Here is a 21,834-nt window from a genome sequence, read left to right on the forward strand (position 1 = left end):
TTGTATTTCATTAAGTACAATTAAAAGAAGTATATGTATATTAACTGTTATCAACGAACCACAATGATATTCAGAGCTAGAATCATCTTTGTTAGGCCGTTCTTTTCTTTAACTGTTTTGTTGACTCGATGATTTGTAACTTTGAACAATCAGAAGTACGATTACTATGAAATAATTGCTTCTTGTAGGGCTAAGAATATTTATCAATTTTGTTCAAACAATAAACGTGTTTATGAGGCATCTACCAGTATGCCCAATATAAATTGCGTCATATTTATTGCATGGGATATCATAAGTACATATCATTATAGATTTAAGTCTATCGGGAACGAGAAATTCTAATTTAGTCAACAGTTTCCTCTTCAGAGTGTTTTGCAGCCTGTTCTACTCACATTTTCACTTTGAAGAGCCTTCTAAGATAGAACGTTGATAAAAAGTGTATTAATTATCATGAAAACAATTTGAAATTTACTTGGTACCTTCATACTTTATGATTTGGTTCCGTATCCTATACAGGGTGATTCACCGGGATGGCCTATTAGACGTTTATGGAAAACTAATCATAATTTTGTGCTAAAAGTTTGCAACTTCTGGTTAAACCGGATGCAGACTTCTACTTCAAATGGCACAACCAGTATATTATTCCATCATTAGATGGCGTTTTTGACGACAATTTCAGCAATATGCCATACCTTTGGTAAAAACTCAACGGTTCATGAGAACAATCTTTTTTCGAACAATTTTTTTTTCTTTTTCGATTCTGCAAATACGTAGTATTATGACACTGTTTGTGGTTTGGACCAAATGTACAGGGTGTTTATGAGAAGATTATTAACTTGGACAACTCAAAATCATCAAAACTCAGGATTTTCGAATTAGGACCTATATTTTTTATTATTATAATTTGCAAAATCTTGAGTTTTGATGAATTCGAGTAGTCGAAGTTCGTGATCTTCTTATGAACACCCTGTATGTTTGTGGTCCAAACCGCAAACTGTCTTATAATACTACGTATTTGCAGAATGGAAAAACATATTTCGAAAAAAGCTTTTTTTTACTGAGAAATTCAGAAAATTCAGAGTCCTTATCGTCATCATTTTTTCATAGGAATCCCATTAACTCATAAACCTCATAAGTAGTAGTCTGTTTCCGGTGTAACCGGAAGTTGTAGAAATCTGAAAATATTTTAGGGAGAAAGATCATTGTCTCAAACCTCAATATGCACATTTTCAGCTCAAAATTAGGATTAGTTTTTCATAAACGTCTAATAGGCCATCCCGGTATATATTCAAAACCAATTGTGATTTATTTAAATGAATATTGCAAACCTTTTTGAGTTATTTATTATTCTTTGGATAAATATGCATTTGTGTACTAGCATATTTTAATGCTTATTTGTGACATTTTTGAATTACTGTGCATATTTTAGTAATTTTCTGTTATATCGGCATATTTTCAGAATAAAATTTGGTTTTAAACATGAACAAATCTAATAGACAACATATACCAGGTGATTCAACATTCAGTATCAAGATTTTAGAGGTGTATTTTTTAGGTCAAAAAAAAAGTTTTTTATCCATAAACATGTATTCTCAAACGATTCGTTACCGAGCTACAGACTGTTAAAATTCAAGATTTTTTTAGTTTTTTTTTCATAACTCTTTTAGGGGTTGAGAAATTGAGATCAAGTTTGAAATAGGTTATGTTTATGTAAAAATAGTCTTATTTTGATCTGAAAAATACGCCCCTGAAATCTTTAAACTGAATTTTGAATCAATTTCCACCGAGGGAGGCTAAAGCTGCTGAAGAAATTGAGTGTGATTGTTCATCTTTTCCCTCTCCAAAAGTCATTTCATAAGCACGTGGGGCATAGGTTGATGGTGGTGATGGTGGCTGTTGAAATGTTCTATATCCATTTTCGTCTGCTCTATAAGTAACTCGATATTGTTTGTTATTTTCACCAAAGTACGAATAATATCCGTAAACTCGAAGAATTTGATCCTCGTCATTTTTATTGTTCAAATCTTTGGTCAATATTCCATACTCCACTCTTGTTATTCCATTGCTAGTCGAATAACTGGAAATGTGTAACATACCTGATTATTTTGAGTATATAGGTACCTACAATATGAAATAAAAATTTCAATTGGTATCAGGAGCCTTTGATCGCTCGTTCATTCAAATGCCTTCTGTGTGCTCTCAAAACTGTTCTGAGTTTTGAGAATATACCTACACAGATCTGTGGTCCAAATTTGCGAATGAATCAACAAGCACCAAAAGCTTCTGATACAAAATCAGTGGACTTCTTGAATTTTTCAATAAAACATATAAAGGGTGTTTTTTTAGAGCTATAGAACTTTAAATTGCAATAAAACAACGATGGATTATTCGATTGACATGAATTTTATTTATCCGCAAGATAATCTTGTGGCATTACATTTTGAATATGATTTCTGGCATATGACCGCCACGGCTGGCTGGAATGTAGTCCAATCTGGACGTCCAATTTTCGATTACTTTTTCCAACATTTGTGGCCGTATATCGGCAATAACACGGAGAATGTTGTCTTCCAAATGGTCAAGGGTTTGTGGCTTATCCGCATAGACCAATGACTTTATATAGCCCCACAGAAAGTAGTCTAGCGGTGTTAAATCACAACATCTTGGAGGCAAATTCACAGGTCCAAAACGTGAAATTAGGCAGTCAGCAAACGTGTCTCTCAATAAATCGATTGTGGCACGAGCTGTGTGACATGTTGCGCCATCTTGTTGGAACCACAGCTCCTGGACATCATGGTTGTTCAATTCAGGAATGGAAAAGTTAGTAATCATGGCTCTATACCGATCACCATTGACTGTAACGTTCTGGCCATCATCGTTTTTGAAAAAGTACGGACCAATGATTCCACCAGCCCATAAAGCGCACCAAACAGTCAGTTTTTCTGGATGTAACGGTGTTTCGACATACACTCGAGGATTAGCTTCACTCCAAATGCGGCAGTTTTGTTTGTTGACGTAGCCATTCAACCAGAAGTGCGCTTCATCGCTAAACAAAATTCGCTTATGAAAATCGGAAACAACGGCAATCTCATTTTGCACTATTTGCAAGCGTTGTTCAGGCGTGAGTCTATTCATGATGAATTGCCAAACCAAACTGAGAATAAATCACTTGACAGCTGTTAAATCGGTCGCCATCTTGAACAGTAATGCCAACTTAAAGTTATTTACCTCGAAAAAAAACACCCTGTAGAAACCACTTTTCTCAGATAATGTTAAATTCATCTCATATTGGTTCTCTAAAAAATAAACTTACTTGAGAAAGTATCCATTGTCTCTTAACTGATAGTCGTAGTTAAGTATCGTAGCTTTAGCATCTTCAGCAAATGTTGCTCCAATTACTGCTGAGCTTTTTACCATCAAAATCAGAAACACCTGATAACAAATATATTTTCTGAAATACGTTTTAAACAACACGAATATCTCAAAAGTAATTTGAATATAATCATTTACATATGAATATAATTTCACTGGAAGTAATATTTTTTATTATAACCATAGAGAAACTTCCATCTCAATCGATATAATCCAGCGATTTTAAAAATGTTTTTCTTTCTTCCTATTCGTTGAGCTCTGAAGATTTTTACAGATAACCAGTTTTATGTTATGTGTATATAGAAACTGATTGTTATTATTGTGCCACAAATTCAAATGTAGGTACCTTAGTAACAATAAGATATGTTTGGTAATCTTAGAATAAGTGATCTTCTCATTAATCAGTAAAGAAAAATTATTTAAAATTATTAAGAAAGATATTCCACTTACTGGACAAATGTACTTATCCATATCAACTTTTCACTGATTCACAAAAGGTACAGAATGTAGCAGAAGATACCCGATGGATTCTTCTTATTGTGTAAAGATAGTTGCATGCTGACATTTGAAGTAATGAGAAAATCCTTGGTTAGCTTCATTCAATATACCCACGGAAGAACATAATACATAATATCAGGCACCTATTAGAATCATCAGATAATCAACCGATATCTTTGAATGATACTCATTTCATGTATTTTCATTCTCCGTTGGTTGATGCGAAGGTTATTGATCAAATCCTTACATTTCCCAGAAACTGTTTCGAAGATGGATCTAGAATACTGAAATCTCAGATCTCAATACATAAGGGATGCATTTCTTTCATCGGAAAAATTCATGATATGATTGGTATAGCTTTTTTGATCCAGTTCAATCCTCTTCTCCCTCTTCTTAAGAAGTTTGCGTAATATTCAATAGCAGTTTTTCTCTAGCAACGATAGTGCGTCCTATAGAAAATTAACATTGATTAACTTTGATAAAATTGAATAAAATTTTCAATTTTGTGGATGTAGTAATAAACTGGTGTGACATAAAAGTTTGTATGCATAATGGGTAACTATATATTTAGAGACGTTGATGTCCTTGAGTGATTTACTAATCCATAGTAAAGAGAAATCAACTCACCTTTGTATTAATGATCGTACAGTAATTACTGTAATTAGTTCACAATACAAATCTATGACCGTTTCATGTTGAAGAAAATGAAAACGGATAATGTATGTGCAAATTTAATATAGTGGATATTTCTGGAATTTCTCGAAAAGAAATCGAATATGTTAATAAAAGTGAAATGAGTTGCAAATAGAAATCCTAATTCCGAAAATATTTGGCGAAAATCCATTGCGGAAACGGAAATGGGAACTGTGCAGAGGAAGTATACGCACTTTTAATGAGTCAACTTCTGGTAGACATAAAGAGAGGTGGAAAGAGTACTTTTTCTTAATTCTTCATACCTAGTAAACACCGAAAACCCTACTTCGAAATAGGTCATAGGCCACTTAAAAAGGTTGTTATTGTTAATATTATCTACACAATGTGTTCATCACTTCTTAAAATTTTGTTGATTTGGTACACGATGAGTTCATCATTTCTTAAAAGTTTGTTGATTTGGTACATGAAGTTTTTAATGGAGGTAAGTGATTTTTTATTTCTACCTGTATTTATTTAAATCTATTTTTGACTAATATCTTTGAATTATTGCCATGTTGGATTTAGTATTAGTACAGTTTTATATTTTCACTAGAATTCCATTTTTTTTCTAAATGTAAACCATAAAAAGTTCTATGACAAATAAAATTGATTCTTTTTCTCTTTTCGAAAATATATAACATGATATATTTATTTCTTATCAAACTATACAAATCATCAAAAATTTCAGTTTCACACGACAAATCAACCAGGTGCCTATCTATGATAATCTGTGAAATTCAGATAATTAAAATATTTGGTGGTCACCAAGGTCTGCATTATATTTTTCCATCATTTTCGAATTGATAATTCTTTTCCTTAAATAAGACCAAAGAAACGATGTCAAGTCCGGAGGTGTTGGTGGCCAACGAATATTTTAAATATCTGAAGTTCATACATCATAAATAGGCAATTGGTTGATTTTCTGTGTGAAACTCAAACTTTTGATGGTTAATAAAGTTTGATGATAAGTTTATACATATATCGTGCAACATTTTTTTGAAAATTAAACTTAAACCTTTAAGTCGAATTGATTTATTGCAAACTGACTTTCGTTCCTGCGTTTCTAAGACTCGATTCCATTGAGGCATGAATTTGAATGCTTGTAAATGATAATATAAGGGCAATCTTTCATTGTAGTCGTAGAAAATTAAACAAAAATGTAGAAATAACCAAATGTAAATCTATATTACCCTCACAGACTTTGACGTTGCTAAGAAGAGGATCAAATTGCCAGAAAAATGTAGCCAACCGAAAATTTCCCAAAAGGAAAAGTACCGTCAAGGCTTACGCATGTTGGTTTTTCGGAGGAATTTTCGGTCTTCACTTGTTTTATCTGGAACGGGATTCCCAAGCCTTCTTGACCTGGAGCACCTTTGGAGGTTACGGCATTGGATGGTTAACTGATGTAACCAAGATTCCTGATTATGTTAAGGAATATAACGAGGATCCAAAGTACATGAAGGATTTAGCCTTCAGAATAAGAAATAATAAAAAACCACCTAGTTCATTCACTAGATTTATATCTGCTTTAATGGTAGGTTATCTTTGGGGAAAACTTGTACTGATTGCAATACCAGAAGAAGCAGTTGGAGGCATAGATTGGAGTTTTATGCACTGGTCTGTACCTTTTGCTGTGGCACTAGGTGTGTGGGTAGTCGGCAACATTGGTCACCAACAAGGAGGAATTTGGCCAACAATTATAGTTTCCTATCTGAGCTTCATATCCAGGTGGTATTGTCTAGACAGCAGCACATGGCGTACTATTGTTGCATTCTGCGCAGTTGAAGCCTTCAATTGGTTCTCGAAAGAATGGAGAAGGAAACCAAGAAAGCCACAAACCTTCACCAAGAGAATAACCACCTTAGCTCTTTGTGCTACGCTCTACATCGCTCTGTGGACATCATCATTTTATTTTAACGGTAAAATAATAGATGACAACGGTAATGAAATTCCTGTTCATGAAGCTGTTCACCAATTTTTCTCATCACCTTTATGGACTGATTTCAAACAGGCACTAGTTGATGTGTATCAATATGCTCAACACCACGGATGGTATGAGATATGGAAGCAAGTTATGGAACTTACCGATCCGAGAAAGGAACATGAGGCATACCAAATTCTTGGTCTTAGTCCAAATGCCTCTCAATCTGAAATTTCAGCAAAGTTTCGTTCGTTAAGCAGGGTTTACCACCCTGATAAGGTGAAAGATCCTAAGCGTAGGAGAGAAGCAGAAGAGAGGTTTATGGAGATCAAACAGGCTTATGATATCTTATCGGATATGAAGAAGAGGAGGTTGAAGAAAAATAAAGAGCCAGTTGTGTAGTTCAGTGAAAGTGAGCTAGGCAAATAAAAAATGGGCTCCTATCTGAATTGTGTAGCTCTGGAAGTTTCAAGAACAAGATTTTCTACTATGAGGCAAAACGGCAGATCTTGATAACTGTCTTTACAGCCTACAAAAGTAACCTTAACTGGCGTGTTTCAAAATCACAACTTTTATCATTTTTGTCTGTAATTAAGGAATACCAAATGCTGTCTTTTGTCAACTTGATATTGCTTGATATTCGCTCTGCAAAGGAATACAGTTTGTTCAATAAGTTTTGCTGTTTGATAGGAAAAACACAATTTTATGGTTTGAAATACTCTTTATTATTCAGTAGAGTCTTCTTGAACATCAATAGACTTGTTCCAACAAGATTCCAATTCATGAATTCCATCCCTGAAGTGAGACTGTGGAAGGGCTGCAAAATGCACTTCTACAGCTGTTATGACCTCATCCTTTGATGAAAAACGGTTTCCACACATGAATTTTTTTGGGTTTGGAAATCGCTAGTGGCCATGGATCATGGTGGTAGACCCAAGTCTCATCCAGAGTGATGAAGCGACGCACAAAATCCACTTTATCCTTTCGAAAACGCTCTAAATTTTGCTGAGAAAGTCTCATTCGAATGTGTTTTTATTCCATTGTTAGCAAATGCTCCACCCATTTTGCACATAGCTTTCTGAAACCCAATACTTCAGTCAAAATATTGCTCACACTGCCCAATGGGCAATGAGATGCCCTAGGCTTCTACTAAATCTCTTTCATTCACTCGACGATTTTCCAATACGAAATCCTGTATTATTTCTACGATTTCTGGTGTTGTTGCTGTTTTTGAATGTCCTTGATGTGGATAGTCTTCAAGGCTGGTACGACCACGTTTAAACTCAGCAACCCATCTTTCTACTACAATAATTGAAGGCGAAGAATCCTTATACACTTTCAACGTTCTTTTATGAATTTCCTTCGCTTTTAAACCTTCCAAAAATAAAAATTCAATCACTACACGATACTTGATTTTTTCATTGTGAAAAATATTATGACATGTCGATACTAAATGGCTTGTAAACAAAAATAATTGGAAGATTGAAATGAAACTTCACACACGTTTATATAAAGAATGTACTTACCGCAAACCCCAGTATTGTATAGTAGGTATAATATGAGCATCGAGATTTCTGTCAACAGATATTTAGTGTTGAACTATGATGTTTTAGAATTTTCTTTCAGTTTTAACATGTGCCTATTCTTCATAAGCTTCAGCCCAATCTTAAAACTTATTTATTTATTATATTTATTATTTATTTAATTATTATATTTTTCAATTTTTTCTTTATTTCATTTGTGAGAGTAAAAAGGTATGAAAGAATAAAAACTCGAGTTTATATTCAAACATGTATTTTCGTTCCTATCAACAACTATGATCATCGAAAGCGTTGCCACCTCTATCTCTTTGGTGGGATGATATGCTCCGACACACCATGTAAGATGAATCTGTTGAGGCTGGTGTGATGAGTGGTGTTCCTTGAAGACTTATAGCTAAAGGTAGAGCAGAAGGAGTGCACAAGCTGACTGTACCTCGATTTTCACTGACAGGTCTGTACCTTATGGGTCTTGATAGTCTGCAACGCATAGAACAATCTATGTGAGAAGAGTTTAGAGTTTAGATATAATGTTTTATTAAATAAAAGAATTTTTGCTGAATTAAGATAAAATAAACATTCGAAATTCTCTGTTATTTATTTTTTCTATCCCTGCTCTCCTAGGCCTCTGTGAGTAGGCATTCATCAAGCTGAGTAGCTTGACATTTTAACCAACTATTTGACTTGAAAATCAATCTCGTTAAAAATTACATACTGAGTTTGACTTGACTTGATTTTAGATATTTCTTGCTCGACTTGATATCAAGCTACTTGATATTACTTGAGCTTGATATGCACGCGTCGCACGGCATATATTTCTGCAATCTCGTGCGCGCTTAGACTAAATAAGGGGATTCCTCGAGCGCCAAGAGACTGAAGCATTCGCCAGTGTGAATTTATTAGTAGTTTTCTCACATTTCTATGAGATCTATTGGTAGATATCTCTCCAAACTTGGCCAAAATGGCCAAGGTTTTTCATCAAAAACCCGCAATAAGTTAGGCTACAAATTTATAAGATGCCTCATGTGTCTTAGATCCTGAATGGAAAATTATGAAATCAAACAAAGCCTGGAGGTTTCTCAATATTTAGAAACTTTATTTTTTTGTTATTTCGTTAGGATTTATAGTGATTCAATTTATGTTCCTATTTTAAAAAGTTGATATTTTCGGTTCTTTATACAATAAGTTCAATAAATAAAAGTGTTTTTTCCAAGGTTCCTTCTCATTTCATCATTTTTTTATTGATATGACACTACACATTCAAGTACTTGATTAATAAATACTTGACTTGAGATTGAAAAACTACTACTAGATCAAGCCAAGTATCTTGAAAATCAAGCCAAGCCGTGAGTCCTTATCTGTGAGACCTCTCACAAGCCTAATCTTGTACGAGCTATGTGAAGCAGTTGTGTTCTGTGTAGGGGTTGTTACTGTGTCACATCGTCACTTTAGACCCATAAGTGTTAATTTTTCACCAAATTTTAAATGGTTGCAAGGTCCCCCGTACCTTGAAAACTTCTTTCCCAACTTCGGTGCTGGAGTAAGGTGTCTTACCTTCTGGACCAATCGAACGTGAACGTTTTATTAACTCTGTTTTTGTATGGACCCCCCAGTTTGTTTTTTTATATTTAATTTTAGGGGGTTCCATTGCACTGCGACCTAATGGTCTATTGTGCCCCCATCAAATCTTTTCTTGCCATAATGTCATCTACAGCTTATCTGCCAGTTCCAGAGTTCTAAAGGACTCCAGTATCTGGAATGGCTTCAAGGAAGCTACTTCGTCACTTCTGCAAGTTTTTTGGCCAAAGCAGATTTTGCGTTGGTTAGTGATGGAGAGGCATTCCGTTAACAGGTGATCCAGAGATTCTTCCTCCTTCCCACATAATCTGCACTCTTCATTTGCTGCTTGTCCCATTCTCATGAGGTCTTTCCTGAGGTGACAATGCCCTGTGAGGAATCTGGTGAGTAGATGTTGTATATCTAAATTATTTTTGAATTTTGTAGTCTCATAGTGTCGAAGAAACTTTTTGCAATGATCCAATCCCGGAAGATTCCACTCTTTTAGTTTTTTTCCCCGTAGGTACATCTGCCTATATCAGAGAAAGGTTCCGGTCCAATGAAAGGAGTTTGTGCTCCTTTTTTGGCAAGTGTGTTGGCATCTTCATTTCCTCTGATTCCCGAGTGAGTGGGAACTCATGCTAACTAAAAAGACCTTGTTATACTTAGCTATTTCTTTGAGTTTTCTTCGGCAATCCAATACCATCTTAGAATTGCTGATATGTGAGTTCAGCAGTGCTTTGATAATAGCCTGATTATCATAAAGTAACGCTAAATTACATTTCTGATAATTTCTTGCTAGGTTAATTTCCACACATCTTTCTATTGCAAGTACCTCTGTCTGAAAGACACTTAGACAGCAACCTGTAACGATAGTGAGCATTTGGTTCCAATCCCGAATACTCCAGCGTTCTTGTCGTGGTTTCAGAACCAACTGTGTACAATTTTATTTCATTCTTTCTGAGAACTGGAATTCTGGACTCCCTTTCCAGACCCCCCCAGATACGCCATTGTCTCTCACTGATTATAATCCATTAATCCAACACCGATCCAGTGATGACAATGTTACAGGTATCTAATAATTATGGTCTAGTAGGATTTATGATTGAGCAAGAGGCAGACGCTAAACATGTTTCAATTCCCCAAAGACATTTTGCGTGCCATTATTTGATTGTTGTAATTCAGTTTCTGGATGCGAAGTGCGCTTCGTGGCTTCCATGCCATTATTACGCTTCAGGTATTTAACCCTTTCCGCTAGATTGATTCGAAATTGGGGCCTATACCATAAACACTTCTTAATTTGGAAGATAGCTTTCACCATATTATGATCGCTGCTTTTAACCGACACCCTTCTCTAAGATATTCATTCTTTATTGTTTATTTCAATGAAAAGTTGAATACTTTCAGATCTCAACAACTTCCAGTTTAAAATTCAGGATGATTCACCGGGATGGCCTATTAGACGTTTATGGAAAACTAATTGTAATTTTGTGCAAAAAATTTGCATGTTGGGGATTGAGACAATGATCTTTCTCCCTTAAAATATTTTCAGATCTCTACAACCTCCGGTTATACCGGAAACAGACTACTACTTCCTTATTTCGAATGGCACACCCAGTATATTATTGCATCATTGGATAACATTTTTTACGACAATATCAGCAATATGCCATACCTTAGGTAAAAACTCAATGATTCTTGAGTTAATGGGATTCTTATGAAAAAAATGGTGGCAATGAGGACTCACATTTTTTTCAATATTTCTGCTGAATTTTTTTTTTCGGGAAAAACTTGTTCATTTTCGATTCTGTAAATACGTAGTATTGTAAGACTATTTGCGGTTTGGACCTAAAATGTACAGGGTGTTCATAAGAAGATCATTAACTTGGATAATTCGAATTCATCATAACTCAAGATTTTTAAATTAGAACCTATATTTTTTATTATTTCAGTTTAAGAGTAATTTAGGAAGAACCTTAAATGAGGAAAAAACGCAATTTCCCCACTGTGTGGAGCATATATAAGTAGATGGTGTGGAGTAGTCAGTGACTTCCGGAAAACACAGAAAGAAACTAAAATTCGATGTTTGGATAACTAAATTTGACATTTCATTAATTATAATTAATTTTTGGTTGGGATTATTGAGAAATCCACGAACTAATACAATTTTCAATTACGAATAATCCATTACAATTCTTGAAATGTCAAATTTAGTTATGGAAACATCGAATTTTCTTTCTGTGTTTTCCGGAAGTCACAGACTACTCCACACAGTTATAAATTGCGGTTTTTCCTCATTTAAAGTTCTTCCTCGATAACTCTCAAAGTATTTATTTTAGGTATAGGGGTTGCTTAAGTAACCACCACTATTTTTGGACGTAGAATCGACTTAAATAATAAAAAATATAGGTTCTAATTTGAAAATCTTGAGTTTTGATGAATTTGAGTTGTCCAAGTTCATAATATTCTGATAAACACCCTGTAGATTTTTCGCTCAAAACACGAACAGGTTTATAATACTATGTATTTGCAGAATCGAAAATGAAAAAGATTTTTTCGAAAAAAATTATTCTGCAGAAATATTCATCATCACCATCATTTTTTTCATAAGAATCCCTTAAGTTCAAAAACCGTTGAGTTTTTACCCAAGGTATGGCATATTGCCGAAATTGTCATCAAAAAAGCTATCTAATGATGCAATAATATACTGGGTGTGCCATTTGAAATAAGGAAATAGTAATCTGTTTCTGGTATAACCGGAGGTTGTGGAGATCTGAAAATATTTAAGGGAGAAAGATCATTGTATCAAACCCCAATATGCAAATTTTCAGCAAAAAATTTTGATCAGTTTTCCATAAACTCCTAATAGGCCATCGCGGTGAATCACACTGTATAGCTATCAGAATTGAAACTGAAAAGCAGTTGAAATATTTTCAGACATTGAGAAAAAAGAAAATTTCATAATTATCCGGATCAATTGAAATTTTGAAATAAATGACGAGGTAAAAATATACAGGTGTGACAGAAAGATTGGTGATTCCTAAATCGTTTTTTTTATGATCAAAGATATTCTTTCCACTATGCATTGTGTTTTTAGGCATTTAGTATAATAAAAAAATAAATAAATAAATAAATAAAAAAATTTGAACGATTTTTATACCTAGTCTTACCTACGACACTTGCAGACCAATATTCTGATGAAAGCAGTGCGGAAGGTTCTGTTGAACACCGTGTATATAACGGGGTTAATAGTTGAACTGAGGTAGCCCAACCAGAGGCATACCACCACAATATGTTCTGGAACATCGCAACTAGGACAAGCAGCGAATATGATATTCAATATGAAAAATGGTGCCCAACATAGAACGAACGTGAAGAACACTAGTCCCAATACTTTGGAAGCCTTCTGCTCTGTTGCAACAGAATTCACAGCGAAATTTTTTCGTTTCGATTTCCCAGCAAGCAGTCTGAAATAAAAAATGCATTAGTGTCTAGAAATAAAATAAGTCGAATATTTTTTTATGTTTCGTCAAAAGGTGATGTTGAACTCAAGAACCTAAGAGTTCTGAAGAATCCAAAAATAATTTTCGAGTTCTGTATCAGGGATAGGGTCCATCAATCCAACTAGCTTGATATTTTAACCAACTACTTGACTCGTGAAAATTACATACTTGAGTTTGGCTTTACTTGATTTTAGATATTTATTGCTTGACTTGATATCAAGCTACTTGATATTACTTGAGCTTGATATGCACGCGTCGCACGACATATATTTTTGCAATCTCGTGCGCGCATAGACTAAATAAGGTGATTCCTCGAGCGCCGAGAGACTGAAGCATTCGCCATTGTGACTTCATTAGTAGTTTTCTCACATTTTTATGAGATTTGTTGATAGATTTTGGTAGTTTAAGAAATATCTTTCCAAACTTGGCCAAAATGGCCAAGGATCTTTTATCAACGACAGCATCTTCAGCTCCTGTTGAAAGACAATTTTGCAGAGCTGCTCTTACAGTTACAAAAACTTGCAATAGGTTAGGCGAAAAATCTATAAGATGCTTCATGTATCTTACATCCTGGATGGAATATTATGAAATAAAATAAAGCCTGAAGGTTTCTTAATATTAAGAAACTTAATTTTTCATTATTTTTTATTTTGTTATGATTTATTGTGATTCAATTTATGTTTCTGTTTCAGAAAAGTTGATATTTCCGTTTCTTTTGTACAATAAGTTCAATAGATGAAAGTGTTTTATGCAAGGTTCCTTCTCATTTAATCATTTTTTTTTATTGATGTGACACTACCCAAAAAAACTGCTGAAAAAACAAGTAGCTTGATATGATTGAAGTAAAGGGTGTTTTTTTTAGAGCTATAGAACTTTAAATCGCAATAAAACAACGATGGATTATTCGATTGACATGAATTTTATTTATCCGCAAGATAATCTTGTGGCATTACATTTATGATTTCTGGCATATGACCGCCACGGCTGGCTCGGATGTATTTCAATCTGGACGTACAATTTTCGATGACTTTTTCCAACATTTGTGGCCGTATATCGGCAATAACACGGCGAATGTTGTCTTCCAAATGGTCAAGGGTTTGTGGCTTATCCGCTTAGACCAATGACTTTACATAGCCCCACAGAAAGTAGTCTAGCGGTTTTAAATCACAAGATCTTGGAGGTCAATTCACAGGTCCAAAACGTGAAATTAGGCGGTCACCAAACGTGTTTTTCAATAAATAGATTGTGGCACGAGCTGTGTGACATGTTGCGCCGTCTTGTTGGAACCACAGCTCCTGGACATCATGGTTGTTCAATTCAGGAATGAAAAAGTTAGTAATCATGGCTCTATACCGATCACTATTGACTGTAACGTTCTGGCCATCATCGTTCTTGAAGAAGTACGGACCAATGATTCCACCAGCCCATAAAGCGCACCAAACAGTCAGTTTTTCTGGATGTAACGGTGTTTCAACATACACTTGAGGATTAGCTTCACTCCAAATGCGGCAGTTTTGTTTGTTGACATAACCATTCAACCAGAAGTACGCTTCATCGCTAAACAAAATAAAATGGACGTAGTGCGCGATACGTATTCCGCACAGAACCATTATTTTCGAAATGAAATTTGCAAGCGTTGTTTAGGCGTGAGTCTATTTATGATGAATTGCTTAACCAAACTGAGAATAAATCACTTGACAGCTATTTAATCGATCGGTCGCCATCTTGAACAGTAATGCCAACTTAAAAATAACACCCCATATTTACTAATATTTTCACAGTTTGTCCGCTTTTCCCTTAAAGGAAAAATCATCATATTACTCGCGCAATTTTTGTGCTAACTACTTGGGACGATGTTGAAACGTTCATTCGTAGCCTTCATAACTATTTCGATTGAAGTTTTTTTTTTTCGTTGCTCGAACATTACACCCCTGAAGTCGAAAATAACAACCCCGTTATTATATCCTTAAAGTCGATTATATTTCGCACCCGGTGTCTCGATTTCTTATAACTCACGTAATATTAATTAGGAGTGGAATTTGAGTTGGCAGATTATCACTCAGCAACCTAAGATGGCGGAATATTATTAGGGGTGTCACCTCCGGCTGATTTAATTACCTACCAAGGGGATTTGGGGTAATCGACTGCAGCTCTTGAAGGGGGGAGAATTTCTTCTTAGAATTCTATTAATGCCCAAGGAAATTATTTCAGGGGCTAAAATTTAAGATTTCGATGAACCTGAAAAAATTTCCATACAAGACAGAAGGAAGAAACCGACAGATGAATATTTCGGAAGCATATTCCAGGGATGAATCAATCCAGGAAGTTAGGAACATTAATGCTGCAAGACCCAAAAATATTTGGCTCTCAGTAAGAACATACTAACGGGTGTTTTTTTCGAGGTATATAACTTTAAGTTGGCATTACTGTTCGAGATGGCGACCGATTCAACAGCTGTCAAGTGATTTCTTCTCAGTTTGGTTTGGCAATTCATCATGAATAGACTCACGCCTGAACAACGCTTGCAAATAGTGCAATTTTATTTCGAAAATAATGGTTCTATGCGGAATACGTATCGCGCACTACGTCCATTTTATTTTGTTTAGCGATGAAGCGCACTTCTTTTTGAATGGCTGCGTCAACAAACAAAACTGCCGCATTTGGAGTGAATCTAATCTTCAAGCGTATGTCGAAACACCGTTACATCCAGAAAAACTGACTGTTTGGTGCGCTTTATGGGCTGGTGGAATCATTGGTCCGTACTTCTTTAAAAACGATGATGGCCAGAACGTTACAGTCAATGGTGATCGGTATAGAGCCATGATCACTAACTTTTTCATTCCTGAATGGAACAACCATGATGTCCAGGAGCTGTGGTTCCAACACGACGGCGCAACATGTCACACAGCTCGTGCCACAATCGATTTATTGAAAGACACGTTTGGTGACCGCCTAATTTCACGTTTTGGACCTGTGAACTGGTCTCCAAGATCTTGTGATTTAACACCGCTAGACTAGTTTCTGTGGGGCTATGTCAAGTCATTGGTCTATGCGGATAAGCCACAAACCCTTGACCATTTAGAAGACAACATTCGCCGTGTTATTGCCGATACACGGCCACAAATGTTTGAAAAAGGTCATCGAAAATTGGACGTCCAGATTGGACTACGTCCGAGCCAGCCGTGGCGGTTATATGCCAGAAATCATATTTAAAATGTAATGCCTCAAGACTATCTTGCGGATAAATAAAAATCATGTCAATCGAATAATCCATCGTTGTTTTATTGCAATTTAAAGTTCTATAGCTCTACAAAAACACCCTTTAGATAAAATAGATTCATCCTTCTCAATATGTGAAAATGTTGCTTCTTCTTTTTGGTCCGCCACATTGTAACGATTCCACCATTGAAAAAGTTCGAATTGAATTCCCACTTTCTTTCCAATCTGTTTCATTGTGATTAGGCAAGGATAGAGGGTTGTTTTATACCCCCATCCTTGGATTAAGTATAGAACTTTTGAATTCACGTAGGATAACAGTAAATTAGAGTTGTTGGATCGTTTACGAACTTCAACTATCTACTAAACTTCAATAACTCAACCTTCTGACATATCTACAAGTTTAAAGGCAGTTTGAAGAACATAATTGCACATGTTTTACGTTCCCTTGTGAATTTATGGGAGGCTAGTTGAAATATCCGAAACCTTTTTCGTGAACCATTGTCCATTGTCTATACAGGGTGTTTCATTGGGAAACAGAAATACTTCACAGGTGCATAGGTGGCACCAAGGCGGTTCTGGAGATACCCCATTTATTGGGTCTTACTGGTTTCGTAGCCGAGATACAGGGTGTTTTATGAATTTTACCCGTTTTTTTTTGAGGCCATATCAAACTAACCACCCGGTATATTTTCTTCATATTTGGCAAATATGTTCCTAATTGAGAGCCCAAACGTATCATGCAATAATCGCCTTGAAAATCCAGATCCGGGTTAACAAAAAATTATGAATCGTTTGAATCCTCGTAACAACACCCTGTACATCGGAATTTTGAAAATCTGTTTTAATATTCGGAAACACCACTAAAAACGAAACTGAGACGTGTACTTCAAATTTTCGCGCAGACAGTTTTACTGCACGAATTTTCAACGTAAAAGTGAAGTTTTTGAGAACTTGGATACCTGAAAGTGGTTTGAAGTGACTTTTAACAATGAATTATAAATAAAAACTGAAATGGTATACAGATATAAAAAGGAAAACCAATGTAAAAATGAATTACAAAGAAATCTGGAAATCATTATGGATTCCATATTTTTGATAATTCATTGCTAAAAGTCACTTCAAACCACTTTCAGGTATCCAAGATCTTAAAAATTTCACGTTTTACGTTGAAAATTTGTGCAGTAAAACTGTCTGCGCGAAAATTTGAAGTACACGTCTCAGTTTAGTTTTTAGTGGTTTTTCCGAATATTAAAACAGATTTACAAAATTCCGATTCAAACGATTCATAATTTTTTGTTAACCCGGACCTGGATTTTCAAGGCGATTATTGCATGATACGTTTGGGCTCTCAATTAGGAACATATTTGCCGAATATGAAGAACATATACCGGGTGGTTCGTTTGATATGGCCTCAGAAAGAAACGGGCATAATTCATAAAACACCCTGTATCTCGGCTACGAAGACAGTAAGACCCAATAAATGGGGTATCTCCAGAACCGCCTTGGTGCCACCTATGCACCTGTGAAGTATTTCCGTTTCCCAATGAAACACCCTGTATAATCATATAGATTCAAGACATTTAAGTGTCAGTATTATAAGAAACCTTTTGACCCAAAGAAATTCAACTATAAAGGAAATAGGCTTATTTTATGATTCATTAACCCACTCCAGGTACCATTTTGATATATTAGTATATGAGAAAAGTTACCTGAAGTTGCTTAAGTTTGTAGGTACATTGTTGAGTTGCAGTTTCAGTGATCTCAGCTTGTAGTTTCGAGTTTCCTTAGCTATATTTTCAGGAGTCTGTGTGCTCTGATCCCTATAGCCAGAACGTCCACTGGAAGTCATGCTACTGGTACTATGAGAGTCTCTGCTGCCTCCTCCATTTATGAATGACAGTTGAGAATGAGAAGCACTCAAACGCATGTGACATCCTGAAAACCTAGAAGAAATAGGAGTTATTCCATGAAATTCTGGAATAATTTCGTAGAAAACAACATGAGCTAGAAAAAAATTAATGTCAGATTTTTGGACTCGATTTTTGAGAGAATTAATTTGGTGGAAACCCCAACCTCATAAATTCAACTGTTTTCAAGCTATAAGAGAACATTGGAAAATGGCGTGAAAGGATAAGTTCTCATAATTTCTTCATTATTCGGTGACCACCAAGTTCTCTGGATTGAACGTTAGAGACGAACATAGAGTAATAAACATAGATAGAGGGAGTATACCCAATTTTTACATGTCCCCAACATGGTTAGATTATGTTGTCGGATTGTGATATATTTTCATATCCACAATTTTACTATATCGTTATTAATGTATATTATATTGAATGAAATATATTTAGTTGAGTGATTCCCGGTTGAATATACAAATTTGAATATTTGGAATCCGATATTTTTCCTAATTGTCGAATTTATAATAGCAGAATATTTATTATTTTCTGTATCTACCTTCTGAAATCCAAGGTTTGGTAACTTTTGCTCTCCAAGTGTCATCGGTTGTTTCACGTCGTTTGGTCGCTTGAATTTTGTTTTCTGAATTTCTGATATATTATGCATATATTTCAATAAATTTTGAGTGAATATGAAACGCTGATACACAATGGACATGAGAAGTGCGTTCTTTGTGGAGAAACTCGCGAATTGAGTGAAATATCATATCACTGATACGTTTTTATTTCCGCGAGCTTCATGTCAAATTTGATAGTTCATTTCAAAATTTGCTTACTGAAAATGACATATGCTACCTCTATGTTTAAATCTGAGGACACAACGAATTTGGGACACTCCATACATATATCACACTCGAAGGTCAGAGTTGAATTTCCAATTTAATGTAATTTTTGAATGATTTTATGTATTTAGAGAGAATTTGACAGACCCTGAGACAACATGAAATGAGCAGAAAAGACTAAAAAAGACATCCACTTTCTAATTTGGAAATGAAATAGGAATCTGCAACAATACTCGTTCCCAAAATGCAAAAAGCAATTTTCATTCGAAACTGTTATTTTTTTAGATATTACAAACATGAAATATAAAATCATCATTCATCTGGACATAAAAATTTTATCACTTAATCTTAAGTACTTTTATGTTAAAATCTGGTGACTCAAATAACGATATAAATCGATAGAATCTATGTTGTGCCTTTCTTTTATTGAAATAATAAACTCATCTCAAATCATTCCGTTTATTACAAGTTTGGCAAACCGATAAATGTTAGTTAGATACTTGTCGAGTTTTCCAATAAGTCCTCATCGATGTAGAAAACTTTTATGAATTTGACGTGGAAACTTGAATGGATCGCTTGTGATCCTGAAACTTCCAAAGAAATGTAATTACCGTTATTTTAGGAGAACCTTTCATTGTTGGCCAATAGAAGGTCCTTTTTTTGTGCAGTATCGATAATGGAGAAAAGCTTATTAGTTTGGCTTCGTGAAACAAAGGAGATACATACGGAAATAATGCCTATGAGAGGAAAATTTAATTGCTTTCAGTAATTAATTCCGATGCAAGTGATCGAACCTTCTAACTTGTCGAATTTTACACTTTATCCTTATTAAGGGATAAATGTAAAGATACCCTATATACCCCGTTGTTTGGTCAAGCAAAAGATTACATTTTATGCCAAGAGCTATTCAGGGTATGTACTTATTAACACAGAAATTAATGAAATTCATATCTATACATGTGATTTTTGTTATTTATTTATTTCTAAATACGAATCTGAAAGCAAAACTTGAAAGACATGAAAACCTACAATGACGTGATATCTACTGTAAACCTTAGAGTAATAATCATAGGTAGAGGGAGCATACCTCAGAGTAATAAACCTAGATCGAGGAAGCATATGTCATTTTCAGTAAGCAAATTTTGTCCCCAAGATGAACTATCTATTTCGACATGAAGCGCGGAAATGAAAACATACGATATTTCATTTAATTCGCGAGTTTCTCCACAAAGAACGCACTTTTTATGTCCCATAGTGAATCAACGTTTCATATTAACTCAAAATATATTGAAATAAATACCTAAATATATCAGAAATTCAGAAAACAAACTTCAAGCGCGCCAAACGACGTGAAACAACCGATGACACTAGGAGAGCAAAAGTTGCCAAACCTTGGATTTCAGCAGGTAGATATAGAAAATAATAAATATTCTGCTTATTATAAATTCGACAATTAGAAAAAATATCGGATTCCAAATATTCAAATTTGCATATTTAATCGGGAATCACTCAAATAAATATCTATCATTCAATATAATATACATTAATAACGATATAGTGAAAATGTGGATATGAAAATATATCACAATCCGACAACGTAATCAAACCATGTTGGGGACATGTAAAAATTGCATATACTCCCTCATTCTATGTTTATTACTCTATGAACGTATCTACGTGAATATATTCATCACTTTTTCGGGGACACAGAATAATTGCGTCAATTCTCAAAGCGCTCTCATCCAATAAGTAATTGGAGATTATTCCTCGCGACAGTGAGGATCTCATAAAATTGCACTTCAAGATTAATAAACAGCCATTAATTCTCAAACCTCTTAAACACGAACAAACTTAGCGGTCACGTATCTTGTGTTTATCAAGTTACGTAGGCTTTAAAACGCAAGATCTTGTTGTGGGGATTACAGAAATAGAAAATAAGAAACTGCTCTGCCGTTTCCAGGGCAGGCACTTTATGCATTTTAAGATCCTCAGCGTCATAAACCATCATTGCCTGGAAATGGATTTTTCTACCCACGCTTCGCCGTGTTATTAGATTACTTCAGACCATATTCGTTTTTGCCTTAACCTAACCAGAATCCTGAATATTTCAGAATCGGTAAGCTGGCTGGAGATTCATGGGAATCCCCTAGAACTGCGATAAAAATTGATATAAGATAGGTGAGAAACCATTTTAAGATATGCGAAGTGTACGAGTTATAGGTATACCATCCTACATGTAGGTTAACACATCAGTAGGACGATGAATAAATTGAATTTTTCCAGCAAACATATCAATTTGTTAAGGGAACGAACCCTCAAAAACGTTGTGACTTCATAAAAAGTTTCCCAGCATCATGGCCAAGCTGTAGATTTTCCTAGTTTGATATTTAAATACGGACGTTTAAAATATTACTATCCTGAGGCTTCTAGGTTTTCAAGAAGATTATTAAATAATAAAAATTATTTCAGTGAGCCACCCTGTAGAGGACAGTATTAGGCCAATTGAAATGTCCCCGGTCTGATGAACAGATGGAGGTGCTAGTATTAAATCCATGTGATTTTTAGTTAGTACCAAACTTCAAACGATAAGTGTCAAAATTTGACAGCAGTCCGACCACCAGTTTGTGAGATATTGCGTTGTGAGTGTAGCTACTTTTGTTATTTAAAAAAAATGGAAAAAAAAAATGTCGTGTGCTGATAAAATATTGCTTTTTGGAGGGAAAAAATACAGTTGAAGGAAAATTTTGGCTTGATGAAAGTTTCCGGGGTCTGCTGCAGGAAAATCAACCATCA

The 21,834-nt window shown here is 35.0% G+C and overlaps 3 protein-coding genes across 3 annotated transcripts in view; 1 reads left to right on the top strand and 2 right to left on the bottom strand.

Annotated features, from left to right (window-relative positions):
• Positions 1-1,380: 1,380 nt before the first annotated feature.
• On the bottom strand, positions 1,381-3,952 carry LOC123679118 (larval cuticle protein 16/17-like). Its single transcript, XM_045616501.1, has 3 exons — positions 3,823-3,952; positions 3,314-3,432; positions 1,381-2,077 (listed from the first exon to the last, which is right to left on the bottom strand). The coding sequence occupies exons 1-3, from the start codon at positions 3,841-3,843 to the stop codon at positions 1,774-1,776; spliced, it is 444 nt and encodes a 147-aa protein (XP_045472457.1). The 5' UTR covers positions 3,844-3,952; the 3' UTR covers positions 1,381-1,773.
• A 1,047-nt stretch (positions 3,953-4,999) lies between these two features.
• Positions 5,000-6,990, top strand: LOC123677757 (dnaJ homolog subfamily C member 22-like). The gene is made up of 2 exons (XM_045614448.1): positions 5,000-5,005; positions 5,762-6,990. The coding sequence occupies exons 1-2, from the start codon at positions 5,000-5,002 to the stop codon at positions 6,884-6,886; spliced, it is 1,131 nt and encodes a 376-aa protein (XP_045470404.1). The 3' UTR covers positions 6,887-6,990.
• Positions 6,991-8,261: 1,271 nt separating this feature from the next.
• LOC123679119 (5-hydroxytryptamine receptor 2A-like) overlaps positions 8,262-21,834 on the bottom strand; it is a 75,847-nt gene continuing 62,274 nt past the window's right edge. Inside the window, exons 5-7 of the mRNA XM_045616502.1 lie at positions 18,011-18,244; positions 12,750-13,046; positions 8,262-8,502 (exon numbers count right to left, since the gene is read on the bottom strand). Of these exons, the coding sequence (XP_045472458.1) occupies positions 8,292-8,502; positions 12,750-13,046; positions 18,011-18,244 (742 nt within the window). The 3' untranslated portion in view covers positions 8,262-8,291. The remainder of the gene's footprint in view (positions 8,503-12,749; positions 13,047-18,010; positions 18,245-21,834) is intronic.

This window comes from Harmonia axyridis, chromosome 4 (assembly GCF_914767665.1).
Source record: "Harmonia axyridis chromosome 4, icHarAxyr1.1, whole genome shotgun sequence".
Classification (NCBI taxonomy): Eukaryota; Metazoa; Arthropoda; class Insecta; order Coleoptera; family Coccinellidae; genus Harmonia; species Harmonia axyridis.

What these genes read in the sequence shown, in the direction of transcription:
- LOC123679118 (XM_045616501.1), bottom strand. Translation starts at nt 3,843, where the DNA reads ATGGATAAGTACATTTGTCCA. An exon ending in TGGATAAGTACATTTGTCCA is followed by an intron (nt 3,433 to 3,822) that starts GTAAGTGGAATA and finishes ATTTGTTATCAG; the next exon opens with GTGTTTCTGATTTTGATGGT. An exon ending in GACAATGGATACTTTCTCAA is followed by an intron (nt 2,078 to 3,313) that starts GTAAGTTTATTT and finishes ACACATTTCCAG; the next exon opens with TTATTCGACTAGCAATGGAA.